Source organism: Thunnus albacares, chromosome 12 (assembly GCF_914725855.1).
Source record: "Thunnus albacares chromosome 12, fThuAlb1.1, whole genome shotgun sequence".
Taxonomy (NCBI): Eukaryota; Metazoa; Chordata; class Actinopteri; order Scombriformes; family Scombridae; genus Thunnus; species Thunnus albacares.
Window position 1 is genome coordinate 11,543,827 of NC_058117.1, and position 20,149 is coordinate 11,563,975.

Genomic DNA, 20,149 nt, shown 5'->3' on the forward strand with positions numbered 1-20,149 from the left:
GGAGGCATGTTTTGATGAGCTACATGTCAATGGCTTTTTAACATTTCTATTTTTACCAGCAATCGCCCTAAAGTAAACTTAGTGGCACTTAAAAGCCTGTAAAAGTGTGCCTCGTGTACAATGTAAAGGTCTTCTTTGGCTTTGAGAGATAACAGGAAGGTTTCAGCTTGCACCTGCACAAAACGCACCTCTGATTCATTAACTGTGGAACATGTGAACAGTGCATGATCAGGGCGGCGTTGGCGTGTCGTCACGAGCCCGTCTGACCAATAGCAGCGTGTGTTTTCCAGCCTATGATTGTACAGTAAATACTATCAGCTCTGCCTCCTTCCCTCTTGCTGCAGCGATGAAAGCAGAGGAGAGAATCGAGACTAACCAGTGGATGTGCCACAAAAACGTCCGTTAGAGCTGGGAATAGCTTCTCTGCCCGCCGTCAGCCTTGGTGAGCTCGCAGGTCTCCGGTGGTTTAATCGAAGAGAAGAAGCTAGCTGTGTGTCAGAGAGAGAGAGGAACCAGAGCTAACGGAGAGACAGAAAGGGGGTTTGTCGGCCCACTGCAGTCTGAATCACCGAAGACTCGCCCCGCCGCTGGTTCATCATCGACGTGCGCATCCTCACGGAACAAGAAAGCACCGGGAGGGGACGGGACCCGAGCCAGTGTTTGACCCTCTGCTGCAGCCCCGAGGTGCGCTGCTTGGCAGAGCATGCTAAATAATGAGCCAAAGGGACACACTGGTTCATTTGTTCGCTGGAGGGTGAGTTTAGTAACCAACCAACAAACAACAAACATTTTATTAAGATAAAGGTGGTAGTTTTTATTTTAACAATCGCAACAATGAAACATGACTCGTTTGTCCATTTAGCTAGCTAACAAGAGCTGCGCGTGCATGTGTCACAACCCTGGCAGCGGTGCGCACGTCACTGTCAGAATAGTTCAAACTGAACTTCCGGTTAACACTCTTAAAAAATTACAAAGTTTCATCGTGAAATATTAAAATAAACGTGTCTAGAGGGCGGGTTTCTGTGTATATGTAGTTTTAATGAGTCCACCGAGGTATTCAACTGGACTTTTGTTTTTGTTTGCTCGTAAATAACCAACAAACTGCTTCTATTGAAGTGACATTACTTTATGCTTATATTCTGAAGGAGAATGTCATTTTTTTCCGGTCTCCTTGTAGTTTTCTCTCCAGCTTGATGTAACTCTACTGCAGTCACACTAGTGATACTCATTTTCTCCACAGACATTAATTAGGTGAATGAGACTGAATGTAGGTTACAGGTCAGTGCAGGTGGAGTGAACAGTGTAACTAATTTCTTTATCTTTATTGCTGCATATTAACAAATCACGTAACCAGGAACGTGGAAACTATTTTCTGGAAGGGAGTGCTGTTGGGGGGGGGGGGGGGGGGGGCAGGCAGGATGGGGCATGGACTACCTCACCCGTCCACATAGACTACTTTATCCCTCACACCGTTATCACTTCTTTCATGGTACCCCCACCCACAGCAGTGCCGATTAGACTGAGCTATTAGGTTTTAATTTCAAATAATTTCAGAAGTATACAGCTATTAAGAAAACTAGACAGTAATATTTAGATGTTCACAAAGCATTTTTATTGTTATGATAAGAAAAAAGGGTTCATATCAAAGTGGCATAGCCTTTGTCATGCATGCTCATATCAATCATGAAACCTTAATAAAATCCTTTAATAAAAATGCCAAAAGTCATTATGACAAATCATATGCCCTTGAAGGTACAAATATTTGTAGCCTACTTGAACGAGGGACCGCATCTGAATTAAGGCTTGCTATTCCATATAGTTATATATCTCAAAATAAATAGAGTGAAACAGAACATGAGACCAAACGAAAATAGGCGAGAATAGAAAAACAGGTACCTGCAGTTAGGTCAGCTGGTGCGTGGAACCTCGCACATTTGGACACTTCAGAACTGTCAGCTGTCGTTTCTGTCTCTTTCTCGGGCGATTAGCATACTCAGAGGGAGGTTTTGAAAAGAAATCAAATGTCTTCTTTTGCGACATTTCCTTGAAGCACTAGCCTAATTTGACCCCACTTGCTAGCTGACTAGGACAACGTGCACACGCATCAAAAGTTCTAACGTAAAAATTGCTCTGTGTGTTTACGTCTACGTGAATATTTCAGACTGCAAATATGTGCACATCATGTTAGTATGTGACATTTACTAACTGCAGACATTTTCATTCATTATTTTGTATTTTACGAATGCCCATACATGCTATAGCATATGTTGTATTAAACTTTTTCAACATGGGTCAACGGTTTTTCCTGCTAGGTTGTTAAGGAGCCCTTCTGGGCTCAAGATAATGCAAACCGCACCGGCCTGTCTGTTTGTTTACATAGTTAAAAACGTAGAAAGTGCTTTGAGTAGGAGACAGGCTTATCATTTCTGACAATCACAACACTAGGCTATGAAAGCATATATTCTATATGTTGTAAAGAAATATGAAAGTCAGACAAAAGTTTGGTGCAGTAAAGGGAAGCTTTCGATGGCAGCCCTACTTCCAACGTCTCTGCATGTAGCTCAGTTTATTTCTTTGTTTCCAACACCTATTAATGTTAAGGACATCCACATACTGCAGATGAGCATTATTACCCTGCAGAGATCTATTTGATAGCATTTGGTCCCAAAAACCGTCATCTTAAGCTGTATTGTGTAACTGTCCAAAATGTAGGTGGGAGTTAATTTTAGGGATTGAAACTCTGGTAAAATTCAAGTTTTCTGCTGTTTCTGAGAGGATCTGTTGTAAACCAGTGACGAATGCCACAAAATAAGGTTAGTATGACTACTATAGTTTAGGGATTTTCGCCCCATACAGTAGGTGAGCAACACTCCTCATTTACCATTCTGTGGACAGGTCTGACAACTTGTTGATCAAAGAAAATGTAAAAACAGACTCAAAATTTAGCAGTTTATTGACGCAGTATGTGTTTCTTGTTTTCTTTTTAATCCTTTGTCTTTAGTTTCTATGCGTCTGTTACCTCCTCTTTCATCTCTGCACCAAACCATTGACATTCAAATATGGTAATCTCACACCACAACTCTGTTATCTCTTTTGTCAGGGATTTCAACTCTGATAACAACTCAGGACACATTGCTATCTTGAATAAGCAGAATCTGATTTACTTTCCCCCCAAAACCCTGAGCTGGAGGCCTAGGCACAGTGCTTTCCTCTCACAGCCCACAGCCGTTGAGACACACACACACATGCAGCAGCCGACATAGCCCTGAAAGTAGGCCAAGGGTCACTGCTGCCTGTGAGCATGAATGTGGGTCGGTCTTTTGAAAGGTAAATATAGCTGTTGCTGCTCAAAAGAGACTGCAAATAGAGGAATTTGTTGCAAGCTGCCAGGATGTCAGCATACGCCGCTGTAGAGCTGCAACTAATATTCATATAACCTGACCCACAGAGTATTTTTTATGAGTTGTCTCTGCGATAGTCAACAAGCACTTTCTAATTTTTTGGTGGTTTTACTTTGAAGCTACTAGTCCCATTGTGGAAAGCACCAAGGTTCAACTAACCACAATAAGTGGCGCGGTGAGAGAACATTGTTTTGAGATTACGTCTGGCAGCCCTGGGCTTATAAAACTAGCGTGTATTAGTTTGAGTGAAAATGGATAATAAAGTGACATTTATCTGCGCTTCTTGCATAACGTTTTTAGATAATGAGACTGAAATTTCTAATGACTGGAATTAGTTTGGATTTAGTTTGTTTACATGCTGCTGGATTCAGTCAGAGTTGAGGTCAAAGTCTAAGCAACGTGATCACGAGTTTCTTCGGTTCATTTGTGAGCAGTCATGTCTTTATTTACTTGTGTGTCTGAGTTCAGCGAGCCACCTGAACAACAGTCGAATATTCATAACACCTTATTTTCGCCCTCTCGGATGGCAAAAATCAATAAACTGGTTCCAGTTACACTGAGCCGTGTTTGTTTTCTGCATCATGAAACCAGTCAGATACTTTTAGCTTGTAGCTCAACACATCTCAGTATCTTGTGAATGACAACAACAGGTCATGTTGTATGGATGTGTGCCTACTTGTAGATAATTTTAGATTAGAATTTTAGCTCAGAGGAATAACAGATTGTGTTTTACCGATAATAGGACGGTTTAAAAAACAACATCAACAAAAAAACACTGAAAAAGGGAATAGGACTAATGACAATAGGATATGACACGGCCCATGTTCATATAAAAAGCTTTTTGTTTTTCATGCAGTTATTTTAATTTCTGTTCTCTTCTAGATGTGGAGGTACAGTGGGTGCTATTTTGACTTGTCCTCTGGAAGTGGTGAAGACCAGACTGCAGTCCTCCTCCATCACTCTCTACATCTCCGAAGTCCAACTCAGCACCGTCAACGGAGCTAGTGTGGCCCGTGTAGCCCCGCCAGGGCCTCTGCATTGTCTCAAGTAAGGAGAATGACGCTAAACATTAATTTTATTTTATTTTATATGCCAGATGACTGTGTGGCTAAAAGAGGAGCATAACCTAGTCTTAACTAAAGGATGAAGAGGTAGGATACTAATGTCATCTTTATTGTAATCAAATCTTAAGATTTTACTGTGACAAATACAGCTGGGTAAAATATATTAAATTGTTATATAAATATTGTTTGGGATTTTGTAATATTGTGATACAGCTTAATTTCACCCCCCAAACCACTTGTGATTGGTTTTCAAAATGCTTATGTGTAAATTAGGGGTGTATAGGTATGGTCAGCTCATGGACAGCTTTATGCAACACAAAACAATATGTAGAGGCAACTTCAATACATACAGTGTGCAAATAGAGACAAAGGTGATGTCTGACTGAGTTGAAAATGTGTTATCAGCTTGCAAGAAAATGTGTCACTATCTGCGTTTTATTACACATTCAGTGACAGTAAAGACGGGAGCAGAAGGAAGAAGGTCTGAAAGAAACAAGTGAAATTCGTTTTGTAATCAGTCTCTGAACTGTGACACAAGTTCCGAGAATTAGTTTATTAATGGCTACGTTCACGTCACATGCTGAAGTGTAATTTTTTGAAAACATTTTTTTGCCTCCAAGTGACTCAGATCAGATTTTTCATGGAAGGGTGAACAAACCAAATCAGATTTCTTCATATCAGACCTGGGCCACTTGCATATGTGGTCCTAGATCTGATTCATATCCAATCTCTGGCTAAGCGACCGCTGTCAGAACAGTCAGGTTGGAGTTCCTCTGTTTTTTTTTACAATGTCTCACTTCTCTGTGCATACTGCCCGTCGTCGTCATTCAGTGTGGGCCCCTCACAGCCCAGTAAAAATAAACGTGTCGCCTTCTCGTTCTCATTCCCCTGGTCTGTATTATCTTCCGACTCCCACAACAAATAATCCCGGGCATGTGAGCTAGCACAGCTGTGTCATCCATGTTCATGATTTTACTGTCGCATAAATTTGTTCATGCGTGTCAGTTTAGGACCTCAACGGTGTTCACACTGGAGGCGAATACATGTCACTTACAAACATGAACGTGAACCATCAACACAAAAATCGTATCTGACTAAAAAATTGGAATTGTAGCATTAAGGCCTGAAATGTGAATGTAGCCCAAAAGACACAGACTCAGACAGACTATACTCTTAAGTGAACCTGCTTTGAATTGTAAAAGCACAAATAGCCAAAAAATACATTCACAGTGCATTTAGTCCATACACTACCCCTTGTATTTCTCATTTTGCGCGATCCATGAGGTTCCATTGCAAAAAGTGTAAAACCCTCCCTGAAGAGCAGGTGACCTTTTAGACCCTTTTTTGGATTTTTTTTGTTTGCCACAGTGTTCTTGGCAGAGCTACTTGTTTAGAGAATAACTGAAAAAAACCCCCAAAATATTTAGATAGTACAACAAATAAAACCCAGAGACAAAATAAATCATTGTAAGCTTCATTTTGACCTCAAAGCTCTGTGCAGGTTTTGGGTGCTTTCTCCAAACAACTACTGGAAAGTCAGTGTTAGATATACATAATAAATTGTTCCTTTTTTTTTTTTTGCAACCTCATATGTCGTCTATTATTCATCATATCATAAGACTCAGTGGAAAGTTACCAAAATGATGGGAAGTGAGAATGAAGGGGAGTCCAACATTGGTTTGCCGCTTATTTGGAACCGGCGGTTTTCACCTTCTGAGCCAAGTTGCATGATAAAGTAAATTTGATGCTGATTGAAAACATCAGATCTCAGTCTGATCTGCCTCACATGTTGCCACAGTATTTATGTGATGGTACAGGAAGCCAGTGTGGCTGAAAACCAGCAATCAGTGTTTGTCACTGAGGGTTAAACAGTGTTAAAGTCAATGTTCAACGTAACTATGGTGCTCTACTCTTGTTCTCTGGAAACCTATTTACATGACTGGCACAGAGCACAGTGTTTAACAAAGTACATAACGTACAAGCAGCTGTGTGTGGAATTTTCCACTGCCAAATATTTTTGACTAATTATCTTTTATAAATTAAGAATCTTTAACAAACTTCTCACGTTTGACTTCACTTGTGCTGACATAAACCAAGTTCTTGTGGTGCCCTTGAGATAAACAGCTGCTGGCAGAAACTGTACACCGCTATTACAGAGCAGAGTAGGGCAGAAGAGGAAAGAGCGGTATGGCAAGGAAAGGAAAAACATCATACAAGTCGAAGTGGGTCAACATGCAGTGAGGTGAAGGCCTCGTTGCATTTTAGTATGTTGATTAATGATTTGAGGGGTGGGACTGTGGGGAACACTGTCACTCCTGCCTCTGTGTGATATATCAGTAAGCGCAATTACTCTCTATACTTCAAGTGTGTCATACTGTAAATCACCCAAGTACATTTTTGAGTTGAAGTGTGAACTATGAACAGAGCGAGACAACTAGAGTATGAAAGCACAGCCAGAAACCCACAAACTGAACAAAATACAGTCACATAGCTAATCTTAGATCGAGGGCCCTTTTCTTATCTAGACCTAGATTTGCCTTTGAGGCAGGCTGTGTGAAAATGTGCAATGCGTGGAGGTGATTTGTAGGACATGCTTCCTCTGAATGAGGTTACTGGGTTAGATTGGAGAGAGATGTAGTCTTTGATCTCAGGTGACAAAAGAGAAAATAAACACGTGAGTTGTCTGTATAAACACCACCAGAGCAAGGGCATGTGTCATTTATTTTGGGTCTCTAAATATGTTGATAGTGACCCTGTATTTAATGTCAGGCTGTATTGAGTGTCAGGCCCTGGCAGAATGCACAAGAAGCTAAAATTTACTGGCCCGTCTATTTAGGGGGCCCACATTGGATACAAATGGAGCCGTAAACAGAGATGTTGTGCCCGATGAAATGGCGTCTCTGCTATTTGACCTCGGACCTTGGATTTCCTTTCTATTCCCTATGATACTCTATAAACATCAGTTCTTAACTCTGTACGTTTCCTCTGATCATACAGCATGTGAAGGATTTTCTGCACACTATTATGAGATAAAGAACTGTCGTGTCTGTAACGTAACCTCAGAATGGATCCTGCTTATACGATTACAGTTGCCTAACATTAAAAATAAAAGTCTTCACGTACTTTTGTTGAGCATTTTGGATTAAAAGATTACGAAGCAACTGTTCACATAACAACACCTGCATGCACAGCCAAGACATCTTTGAAGTCTGCCAACTTTAAACTTGCGCAGAGGGTACGAGTTATCCTCCATCCAATCACATGATCATTAACCTAACAATATAATTTCATATAAAGCATATTACATGGATATTGAATGTACTGTATGCTTGTTGTATATTAAAACATGAAGTAAAATGTTTTCTCTCTCTGCAGGTTAATCCTTGAGAAAGAGGGACCCCGTTCACTCTTTAGAGGTCTGGGACCCAACCTTGTGGGTGTGGCACCTTCCAGGTATTTACCCTCTCCTGCTTACTTAAGCCTTTGTGATGTCTTACCACAAATATACAGAATAAAGACAAAAGAAAGAGAGAAGAAAACATCCTGCACTTGTATATCTGATAAGCAACACAGAAGGTCACCACAGTATCAGAATCGAACACAAGCAAGACCAGTTATCAGAGGACAAAAGTGTGTCTGTGTCATTTCCTTCGCACGTTACATCAAACCTGGGTGCACATTTTTGTAGAGTGCATTTGCTTCTGCTAGATCCTCTTAGATTTTCTTTTTTCAAGCTTCCGGCTCACTCAGAGCTTATGTTGGCGGCATAACAGCAAGCCACAAATACAGAAATGAATGGAGTTAAACTCCACAGCGCTGCAATGTAAATCTGTGTTTCAAATCCCAGCGGAAATGAGCAGGTTCCTTCAGTCTTAGCTTGGCTGGTTAGGGTTACATAACTCAGTCAATTAAAGTCTGAATGAAACAGCAACAGCAGCAGGCGGTAGAGGCCAGCTGTGACACCACCATCATGTGACTGCTGTTGTTGTGTTGTGTTGTGTGTTGTTGTATTATCACAATGGAGTTCCTATAGGGAGACAGTTGTGTTTGTGTCTAATCCCCCTCCCTGACCTGTCTAGTTCTCCTTAGCTACAGCTGCATCACATGGCCATTGTCATCCAGTTCAGTCTCTCTGAGTCATCCTTGCCATACTCTCATACTCTCTCTCCCGCCATGTTTGTCATTCTCTTCCTATATTAATTCAGAATTGTTCTATGCTCGCGGTCGCTTGCAGTCTAGGCTGTCTCCCTCTGTCAGACTCAGACTCTCTGAGGGGCAGAAAATGCTCTCGGGTGTGTGTGTGTGTGTGTGTGTGTGCGTGTTTGTGCGTGTGTTTCAGTCACATGGGCTAGGTGTCCAGCTGTGGAAATGGCAGCTTGTTTCCTGATCGTGGCAGCTATAGCAAACTGAGCTATAAGAACATATTGTTACGTAAGGAATAAACCAGATGAACTCAATGGCAACACATGATCTTTCCTTTTCTGTCTTATGTGTAGTTTTATGTAGAACTTGCTCTGTTATGTTGTTCTTTTAAAATCCTCCAAATCATATTCAGATCATTTTCCCTGGCTGTGATATTACACATAAAGAATATATCATAACATATCTATATTTTGTACCAAATCATACTTATATTGGGTTCAATTCAAGATGCAGTTAATTATGACTTCACTACTAAATCAAATGTAATTCATTCATTCAGGATACCTTTTTTTTATTATTTTATTCATTATTTTTTATTATTTCCTTTTTAATTCACACTTGTATATTTCTTCTAATTTTATTATCCTTAGATATGTGCAGCATCAAGGCTTTGTAGGTATGAAACGAGGACAAAGGAAATGCATGCACATTGACACAGACAATTTTGAACATCTCTGTGAGGAGAAGAAAGGGAAAACCTCGATGAAATGTCAATATGTTTAGAGACACAATTGTAAAGAACTCCTCCATTGACGTTATGAGTGACATTCTTATTAAACCTTCACACATTGGTCAGAGCACCCATAGTTCAAAGACTGTGACAGGTAATAAAATTTAATTAATTTTTGTAGCAAGTTGTTAAATAAATGGCTAAACTAATGTGGGTCACTGGGTAACGTGTTGCCATTGCGTTCTGAAGGTTTTCTTATTATAGAAGATGTATGAAAATACAACATGCATAGATGCAACATCTCCACTCAGATTAATTACAGTCTAATTTTGGTAATCTAATGCTGTAGGTGCGATATAACTGAATTAAATAACAGATTTATTGCTTTTTTTAATCTACCAGGGGAGGTTTGGGTTGCTGGGCTGCAGAGTTATTCTCTCATGTTACAATTTGGAAACAGCACTGCGACTCTGATGCTGGAAAGCTAAAAAAAAAAAATCTTTTGATGCTAATGAGAGCATGGTCCACCGGGCATGCTGCTGGGCTTCATTAGCAACACACGCGCATACACACACACACACACACACACACATGTGCATACAGGACAGTTTGCACCACCAGCATTACTCATTATGTATGAGAGATGCACATACACATTCAGACCTGCTCACATCATTCATCTCTCATACACGGAGCACTATGATTATGTTGTGCATGCATGCTCTCGATCCAGAACGAGGGTAGGGACGGGATGTCATTGGGTTTAATTCCAGTCAGCAGGAATATCGACTAAATCCTGTGATTTTATTTAGTGAGGAGCAGCTAGGATCATGGGAGATAAATCTGCTACTAAAGCTCACCATGAGATTGAGATACATACACACACACACACAGCACAGATAAACTCCTTTCAGTGGCTTGCCTTTATGCTACATATTAGCTGTGCTTAGCTCTATTGCAAGCCTTCATGTACCGTTTAGGCAATGTTTTATCTCAAGGCTCAAGGCTTTGCTATTCTTTTTTATAAATTATGCAGTTATTTAAAAAAAAAAATTCTGTTTCCCCTTTACTTAACTCATGGTCCCACTCAGTGAATTAAATTCCTGAATACTCATCATTCAGTTTTTGTTGCAGATTTGTCCTTTTGACCTGTGTTCAAACTGAAGAAGCTAATAGTTTGTAGGAGAAGCGTCGGCATTAGTCAGAGCATCTTAACCAGTGTTCTTAATTTCTGGCTGACCTGTGTCCCCATGGTGTTATTTGCCACAGGGCGATCTACTTTGCTGCCTATTCAACAGCCAAGGAGAAACTGAATGGCGTGCTGGAGCCAGACTCTACCTACGTGCACATGGTGTCAGCTGGGATGGCAGGTAATGATGGCTCCTTCTCCCCCTCCCGTCTGTCTGTCTGTCTGTCTGTCTGTCTGTCTGTCTGTCTGTCTGTCTGTCTGTCTGTCTGTCTGTCTGTGATATCTGCCTGTTTGTCTGTCAGTCTGCCTGGGCAGTGTTTCTCACTGATGGGTTTTATATATTAAAAAAAAAAAAACATGTTAAAGAATTATTCAGTTTGTCTTCCTCAGACAGATTTCATTTTTCTTTTTCTTCTCATCAGTTTTTTTTTTTTTCAGTTTGAAATATCCCAGAGTATTACTTCACCCCTCCCCCTTTACTACCCTTTCCATATACATACATGTGTGGGATGGTGGGATCTTCACAAACTTAGAAGTTTGTTAATAACTAAAGCATGCTAAAGCTAAATAATATTTTTTGTTGTAAGTAGGCATTACTTACTCAGCTGTTTCATGTACACAAATATATCTATAGAGGGTTTATCAGAAAGCACAATTTAAGACTCCCAGGATCAGAATAACCTTGAATATAGATTGTGGTGCCAACGGCCTCAGTTTGTTTATTGTGAAACTAAACCATGACATTTACAGAAATCAATTTGTCAAAATCACTGCGCTTTCTATCAATTCATCAATTCAAGTGAAGAGCTGAACTCTTGTCTGGCATTTTAGGAAAACTGTAAAAAAAACAACAACAAAAAAAAGCATCTTGAAGTGATGCCAATCACATCTTTACTGCTTACCTTTATCTGAGCATTTACTTTAACTGCACTGAGATAATACCGTATCGTGTCTGTTCATGATGGCCTTGACAGCCCACATATAGTAGAGGAGGCAAGAGTTTATCTCAGCAGTCTCAGCAGATAAGACAAATCACCCAGGCATATTAAGCTGTATTGTGCCTTGTGTGTCACTGCTGACGTTTATAATACTGTATGCATTTTCAGCAGTTTGACAAAAAGAGTGACAACACATGGTCCTCAAAGTTTAGGTTGTGCTTTCCTCTTCTTTTAGCCCAGTTGTCCCCCATGTCCTCCTTTTTTTTCTCCTCTCATCGCCCCTCTTTTTCCTTTTTCACATTTTTTATTCTTTAATTTTGAGCCCTCTCCAGAGGACTCTGTAAATGGTTTAACATCCCAGTTGTTACTTAAACAGTGTGGTCTGGGCCCCCTTCTTTACTCTGTGTGTATAGAGGAGAGAGCACGGCCCCCAAAGGTCAACCGGGGCCCCTGGCACTCGGGCGGACACGTCAGGTAGCACCCCATTTCTTTACACTGGTATGATGAAAACCATGGTGATTTTTATGAATATTAGTTAGTTCATAATGGTTATTCATTTGTAAAGATATTACCGTTGCTTACGGCAATGTGTTTGCTGCTGGTTTGTAGTTTTAGGTTGTTATTATAAGGTTTTGTTATTGCCTAGTCTTGACACACACCTACCCCCTTCCCCCTTTAGTCTTGTTCTAGCAACGTAGTAACGGTAAAGTAATGACACATAATTCTGTGGATTTTATGTTGTCAGCACAAAAGAAATGCTAACCTTGTCACTGCTACAGAGGGCTGTAATCAATGTGCTTCATTTTGTCTCTTGTCATCATCCATCAACACCATTAGTGCCTCAGTCATTTCTTTTCAAGGAGAATTGGAGTCACTCCATCATTCAAAATGCAGGCACTATTTCAACATGACTTCCTCTTTCCAAACTAGTTGAATTTCAAAGGAAGTGTGCCTCAGTAGTGCTAGCAACAGTTTAAAAAAAGTTGTCTAACATACACAGTCATTGTCTTAGAGAATAGTGGTTTTCTTCATGTTGCACACATTTCTTTATCAACATGGCAGTTACATACATTTATCTTTATTACCTTGAATGAAATACAGGCAATGATGCATAACAACCTTAGCCCATAAGCCATAAGTGCTGAAAAACTAATGTTTTATGGTATCTTGGACAAACATCTGTGTACTTGAACTATACAAATATCTCTTTTTGTCTTTCACATGCACATATTTTCTGTATTCTCCCCAAGCTTGAGCAACGGAAGAGTTAAGGAGTTATTTTGATACAGTTCAGTGTAGATTCAGCTTGCAAGCAACACCAGAACGCTTGTGACTGAACAGTTAAATCGTAGCCTGATGCCTGGATAATTGTTTCCAGTCTTATAAAGTAACTTTGCAGAGTCACTGTCTCCCATGGCCTCCCCCTGCAGTGAGTTGTGGCCCTCCTTGCACTCAGGGAAAGGAGGCTACTCCCAGCACACTTATTTTCTCTTCCAGCAGTTAATCTAAAGCACGTTTGCCGTCTCTGAATGTAGGTCAAACTCCCCTGGAGAAATTGTGCAGGGATTATGTGCCTATAGAAGGATCATTGTGCAGCACATGCCGCGGCATGTCTATATGCAGATCCAGTTTCTCTTTCACGACCAGAAATGTTTGTGAAGTCACTTTGTGCCATGTCATAGAAGTTTGTGACTCCACCACTGTTGTGTGCTGAGGTTTAAATAAATACATTTGGCAAATACACCAATTAAGCTCACCAAACTTTATGTTGAGACATTCTTTATGTGTGTATTTTCGACTCAGAAGAATAACTGATGATAAAACATGAAGATCATTTCTTTTACTTTAGGATATTTTACTCCATTGAAGTAATTAATGGGCATATATTTTATTAAGATGAGCTATGTCATAAATAATGGACGCATTTGAGTAAAACATTCATAATAAACATTTTAAAAGAGCAATAAATGAACAAGCTACATCAGTTATACTGAGCATAAGTATGAACATTAAGCTGTTAATTTTACTGTAAATATTAAGACTTTGCATGAGAGCATTCGGCAACTTAAAAAAAAATCTGTGAGGATTTTTTTTTTTCCCAGGTCTTGTCATTTTGTGTGACATTGAATTGGACTTGTTGAATAACTCTTTTAGGAGTTGTTTGATGTGTTGTTCTAGAAATAGACTGGCTCTTTGGAGTCACATTCTTCTCCTCATGAAAGGACATCTTAATGTTATTTTTAAATGTATCCCAGTTTGAAAGAATCTGGTTTGGTCCAGAGAGGTATTTGGGGCTGAGTTGCATTCACTGTTCCACTTGTGTGATCAGTAAGTTCATCATTATCTCATCACATGCTCATAAAATATTCCGTCTCCATGTTTCATCACCATCATCCACCGTGAATTGTCTTGTTACAAAACGACAAGGTTAGCATTTCCCCCCGTCTCTCTTCATTATCTACCTTATTATATTTAGCATTTGATGTCGTCTTTTCTCTAATATTTACATTATAAACTGAAAATGGAAGGATGGTTATAAAGACAACATCCTCAATTTTAATTCTGCCTTTGTATTTGCACTTGTGTTTTACCTCGCTCTTGTGAGACGGAGCTGAAGTTTTGGATTGGGTTGACTTCTGTTCAGTCAACATTTTCTTTATTCCAGTTGATTAAAAGGAATAAAGGGAGGGATGATCTGGGAATAAAGTGGAAGTAATATAAATGTAAAAGAAACTGATTCAAAGTATGAGAGTATATTAGAGGGGATGGGGTTTAGAGTTGGGATTAGAGTTTGGGAAAAGATGGGAGGGGGAGGTCCGTCCTTCACCTCTCATCTCTTCTCCATACACCTGTACAGAAAGTGGGTTGGGGTGGGTGGTTGGTGGGGTTGGGGGTGGATGTGACTGCTTGTGTGTGACTGTGGTACAGAAAAGCCTGTGTCTATTTTAGGGCTTTACTGTAAAGCTTTCACCCCTGCGTGATTGGGTGGGACACCCCCGCCATCTGAGCCCCCCATATCTGCAGGCTACTAGCTGCAGCGGGGAGGAGCTGGAGGAGCTTTGCCCCTCCCTCGTGAGTACACGCCATAGACGCTACTTCCTTCTACTTCCCTCTTTCTTCTTCTTCTTCTTCTTCTTCTTCTTCTTCTTTATGTTCTTCTCTTCAACAGACCTGTGTCATCCTCTCCTCTTCACGCAGTTGCCTTAACGTAGGGCTGTGTTGCACTGATACACTAGATGTGACTGAGGTCTCTTTTATAGACTTGCTCCGGTCTTAGCTGTGTTTTGCAAATGGCCATGTTTTATTTCTCTATGGTACATCAGTTGTATAAAAAAAAAAAACGTTTACACAGCCTTTGTGTCATTTTGTAATGATACAAAGTGCACATTAATTAGCTTTACGCTCATGTCAAGCTTTACATTACTGTACGTTGTCTAGCGTTCATACTAAACAAAAACCCAACGGCTGTTCAAAATATCATCACCTGTAAAAGACTCAAACATGCACACACTCTCATGTGCTAAATATACATTGTATAAACAGATGTGTGGCAACTTAATTATTGACTTTTAAATTAGGCTAACATTAAAGATATGAAGGCAGATGTACGTTAGAAAACAGCTGCCCACCACTTGTAGGAAGTAAAGGCTGCACTTAATTCCACGTCAGAGATTTTCCACTTAAGTCCTGTTGAATAATTGAAGAATTTCCTCCACGCACCATTTTCTCTCTCTGTGCTGTAGTAGTTGTGCTAGTATCAAGCCAACAGCCTGTCTAGTTAACTGCTGGTTTGTTAATGTCATAGAATAAATAAAAGACACATTCAGTGACAAACAAGGGAGCACATTTATATTGCTTAACCCTAACAAAGACTTAGAGCAATGTCACAGCTATGTTGTGACAGCAGATCTGCTTAATAAAAGGCCTACTGCATGCTGTAGTTCTGTGTGTATTTGAAAGCAAATTAAAAGTGTAATGATACAAAAAAAAAAAAAAACAGACCGCCTCTGTAAGCTCTTTAAGATGAGCTTATGTTATAATTGTGAGTGAATTTTATTAGAACCACAAGAGCTCTCATTAGCATTTAAAAGAAATGAATCAGACTACAGAATAATAACCATCTGCCTCACTCAAAGGCCTAAAATGAATTTGCTGCTTGGCCTCATTTCCCAGTTTCGCTATTAGATGTTTTTTAAGATGATAAATGAAACAATAAAGCACTCACAGCTGCTGCCTTCATGCACTGTTGTTAGTTAAGATACTTTACTTCAGGAAGAGAGCTGTTTGTTTACATGCACCTGAGTAGCATTTCACAAGAAGAGGATCAATATGTGAATAGCATATAAACGAAAATATGCATTTAAGTCTGTAACTTAATTAAAGACTTTTTGAAAAGAGATGATATTGATACAGATTCAATTCATCTACTCATAGGGGTATTGAAATCATAAAGCTGATGAAAAAGTCAAACACCAGTTGATCCTATTTAGTGAAGTGCTTTCTCACTGTCCTTTTTTAGTATAGATTATTTAATGTGGATGAATAGACTGTGTATTCCCGAGTGTCTCTGCATCTGTGTGAACCTCTGCACTTCTCTGAATTTCCCAGGGTTCACCGCCATCACAGCCACCAATCCCATTTGGCTGATCAAGACCCGTCTGCAGCTGGACTCCAGGTGAGAAACTTTAAAACAGAACCCTATAAGCTACTTCCCTATAATAATCAATAAAAAGTTGAAATTGTGTTTTTCGCCGGACTAATTCTAAGCGTCTCCATGACCGCAGAAACCGGGGAGAGCGGCGCATGAATGCATTTGAGTGTGTGCGGCGGGTGTACCAGATGGACGGCCTGCGAGGTTTCTACAGGGGCATGTCAGCCTCATATGCTGGCATCTCTGAGACTGTTATCCATTTTGTCATCTATGAGAGCATCAAACGGAAACTGTTGGAGGCGAAGGCCCAAACCAGCATGGACGAAGAGGTGGAATCTGTCAAAGATGCCTCAGACTTTGTGGGCATGATGCTCGCAGCAGCCACCTCCAAGACCTGTGCCACCTCCATCGCCTACCCTCATGGTAAACTCCTGTCTCATTCACCTTAGTTTTTCAATTTAGGATGAAGTTGAGGATATTCTATACTTTTCTTATTGTCAATAAATCCCATGAAAAGACCAAAATCAACAGTGCATTACTCTGTCTCTCAAAAATTGACGCAACTCTTTAAAAACAGTCATGACTGTGTACTTTGTGGAAAAAAACAAGCTTAATGATTTCCTAAAGCTGGGCACTGTGGTTAGTAGCAAAGGTTATTCAAGCACGAGTAAATAGCTAATTTTTGGGGGAGTATTTGTAGCCACAGATTTGGTTGTCTTGTGACTATTTCCAGCAGCAGGGTAGTATATGTGGGATTGATTTTAAATAAACTACAGTGCCCATGTTCATCATAATAAAGGATCATGTCACCTAGTACAACTGTGTGGCTTATTGATAAAAGACAAGACTTTCTAGTACAATTAATTAATTGTTAGATTTGGTCTTTTCATGTGTTTTGTAAAACTAAATAAAAATAAGACTTACAGTAGTTGATCTTTTAGTTTTGCCTATATTCTACTTTACTATACTGTCATACTTATTTAGTTAAGATACCCTCCATTGTGACTGTTTTAAGTCATTCTGGGACATGAAAAAAAGGTTTACTTGAGAGTGTCAGAAATGGAAATTTAGCTCCAGGGAGACTAGACGACACTCTTTAGTCTGACAAGAAGAACTCTTAGCCTTCAGTGTATATTAAACTAACTTTCCCTCCTTCTCAAATTGCAGAGGTGATACGCACACGGCTACGAGAGGAAGGCAGCAAGTACCGCTCTTTCTTCCAAACTCTGCTGACGGTACCTAGGGAGGAGGGATACCGAGCACTGTATCGTGGCCTAACCACCCACCTGGTCAGACAGATCCCCAACACCGCCATCATGATGTGCACCTATGAAGTGGTGATCTACCTGCTTGGCCGTTAGCCCACCGGGCATGCCTCCTTCCTGCTTTCAGAGGGAGACAGAAGCGGTTAGCAAATGGCTGAGAATGATGCCCTTTGGTGAGGAACAGTGGGAGCGAAAAGTCAAAATGAAGACCAAAGGAAAAGTGAAGATACTCTAGTGGACCAGCAAAGGACAAATGAAAAAAAAAGATGAAGAAAAAGGAAGGAGGAAGCCCCTTTTGTTACTACATCAGCATCTCCACCTCCAGATCCCTTTATCAGACTGCTGGAACAGATAGAGGGCGCTGTAGTTCACAGAAGAGGTATTATAGGTAGGAGAAAGGAGGCAGTGAAAGATAGAGTTTGGAACCTGTTAAACAGAAGGTACCTCTGAAGGAAACGATTTTAAGCACAATTCAGTGGCCTTAACAGAAAGAATTTTAGTATGAGTCGTTTTCTCTGAGTGAAAAGTTAAAAAAAAAAAAAAAGCCCTTTTCACTCCTACAGAGACGATATTGTGAAAGGGGAATTCTCGGAGACAGCCGCATTTGACAGGAAAGATGATAACTAAATGTAGGTCAGTTTCAAAAATCAAAGAATTTCCGCTCGGCACTATTTGTCTGCACTGGTATGCTCTTGCTTCAGTGCTGTTAGACTACTGTAAGATTTGGTGAGTGGCAGTTGAGGAATGTTCACTGAAGGCAGAATGTGAGACGAATGTTTTCATTTGAAACAAAGATGTGAGTCTGTTTTCAAGTCACCTACGCCGCCTGTCTTTGCACTACAGAAAGTATGTCTTCAAGCATTCCCCTCCGAACGCTGCAGTCGACCCCCTCGATGGCCTGAAGTTCACGCAAAGCAGTGCACTCACCGGCCAAACACGATGAAACACAATGAAGAGCTTGTGATGGCCCGTCACTCACATGCCTCAGAGTGTTTATAGAGTATATTGAAAAGCTGACTTTCTTTTAGTGTTTTTATTCCTCTACATGATCCGGTGCCTGGCGGTGACATGCTCCGGCTGAAGTTGGCCTTCAGTGTTGACAGTTTGTCTCTTTGTGCAAACCGAAATAAGATGGAGGCCAGCTTCTTCCTGCACCCAGTCGCTGCTCAGGACTCTGAAATCTTTGTGTGAAAACATAAGACCAATGTGTCCTTTTTTTGAGATGTGAAGTGTGTGACTGTCCAAATGGTACTGAGACTAAGTATCTACCATTGGAATGCCACTACTTGAATATAATGTGACAGTGTGGGGAAATGTTGGAGTGTGACAATGTTGGTGGGAATTCATCAGCACCCCAAAACCTGTTTGTTTGTGAGTGCGTCTAACATGTTGGTCACTTTCACAGTGCCAACTATGTTCAAGTGTGTGTATGTGTATGTGTGTGTGTGTGTGCGTGTGTGCATGCGTGCATCTGCAGTCATGCATGCATGCCTGCATGTATAATAAATATCTACTCCAGATTTCCCTCCACTAACTATTAATCTTGCAAGACACTGCGGTTGGGAGTGTGGAAAAGCTACTGTACAATACTGGCAGCTTTCATTCCCACTCTCATGTCAGTTCTTCCTTCCAGTGGCTTCCAACTGACCTGATAACATGCACTTTTGTGGCCTTTTAGGGCTTGTGCTTTGCATTTTGTGTGGACAGTTTAAACTTGTACATTGTAAAAGAAAAAAAAAGTATTACTGTATATCAAAATGGTATTTTGCGCAACTGTTCTTATAGCAGTTATATTGTACAGTGTAGAGTTCTCAGTAGTTGTGAAGGATGTCCAGTGTGTGTGTACATAATATAGATACTGTATATGCATATCATTTGTTTTTTTTCTTAGGTCTGTGTATGATAATGTTGTATTTTGCATTTGCAAATAATTGTTTTCATTTTTGTGCAATTTAACCTCATTTTTTTTGACATGAATATTGATATTGCTTGACTGATTTAGTTTGTTTTTTGTATTTAGCTTTCATGCAAGCATTCGTGCTTACATGAAAGCTAACAAATGCTGCAGGAAAAATAGTTTAATGCCAGCATCTGTGCTGGAGTATTGGTTAGTCACAAAAAGTATTACGTGTCGCAGAGTTTCCATCATTTGTTTACATTGTTCCGTACTTTCTGTCAGATAATTTTATGGTTTTCTTAGCAACATGTTTTGACTTGGGAAGTGTTTTAATGTGAGAGTTCAAAAAAATGGAATTGTCTTTATTTAACACTGTAAAGAGTGCCACAGCTAGTTGGGACTGTTTAAAACATAAATTGGGAGATCTACAAATTGTTTAACAAATATGTTATTGGTCAGAAACAGTAAATATTCTCCTTTAAACAATCAGTTCATAAGGTTCACATAGCATATACAATGAATTATCTTATGAGGAAAAGTAGACGCTGAATTTTTTCAAATTCAATTCAAGCGCCTCATCTTCCTCTTTATTGCAAAGCCTTTCCTCCACAGCCTCTTTTATATAGCAACTGTGGTCTCAGTGCACACTCGTTCTTCATATGGAAATTATAAAGTCTCCTCTGTCCCAATTTTAAAACAACATATACAGATAATTGAGGTGCATTCAGGCATGATGTTGCTCTTAAACGCTCTTATTTTTCCTCTTGTTGCAGTTTAATTTCAGAGGCAAACCAAGGCCTGTGTTCTAACTCATAATAGTTATTGATTTTCAGTCTCCATTGACAAGTCGCCAGTCCAAAGTTGCTGTCTG

At 40.0% G+C, this 20,149-nt stretch overlaps 1 protein-coding gene across 1 annotated transcript; it reads left to right on the plus strand.

Moving 5' to 3' along the window:
- Nucleotides 1-319: 319 nt before the first annotated feature.
- On the plus strand, nucleotides 320-20,149 carry LOC122993378 (solute carrier family 25 member 36-A-like). The gene is made up of 7 exons (XM_044367510.1): nucleotides 320-754; nucleotides 4,284-4,448; nucleotides 7,841-7,918; nucleotides 10,608-10,708; nucleotides 16,074-16,140; nucleotides 16,250-16,539; nucleotides 17,284-20,149. Exons 1-7 carry the CDS (start codon nucleotides 714-716, stop codon nucleotides 17,475-17,477), a joined length of 936 nt encoding a protein of 311 aa, XP_044223445.1. The 5' UTR covers nucleotides 320-713; the 3' UTR covers nucleotides 17,478-20,149.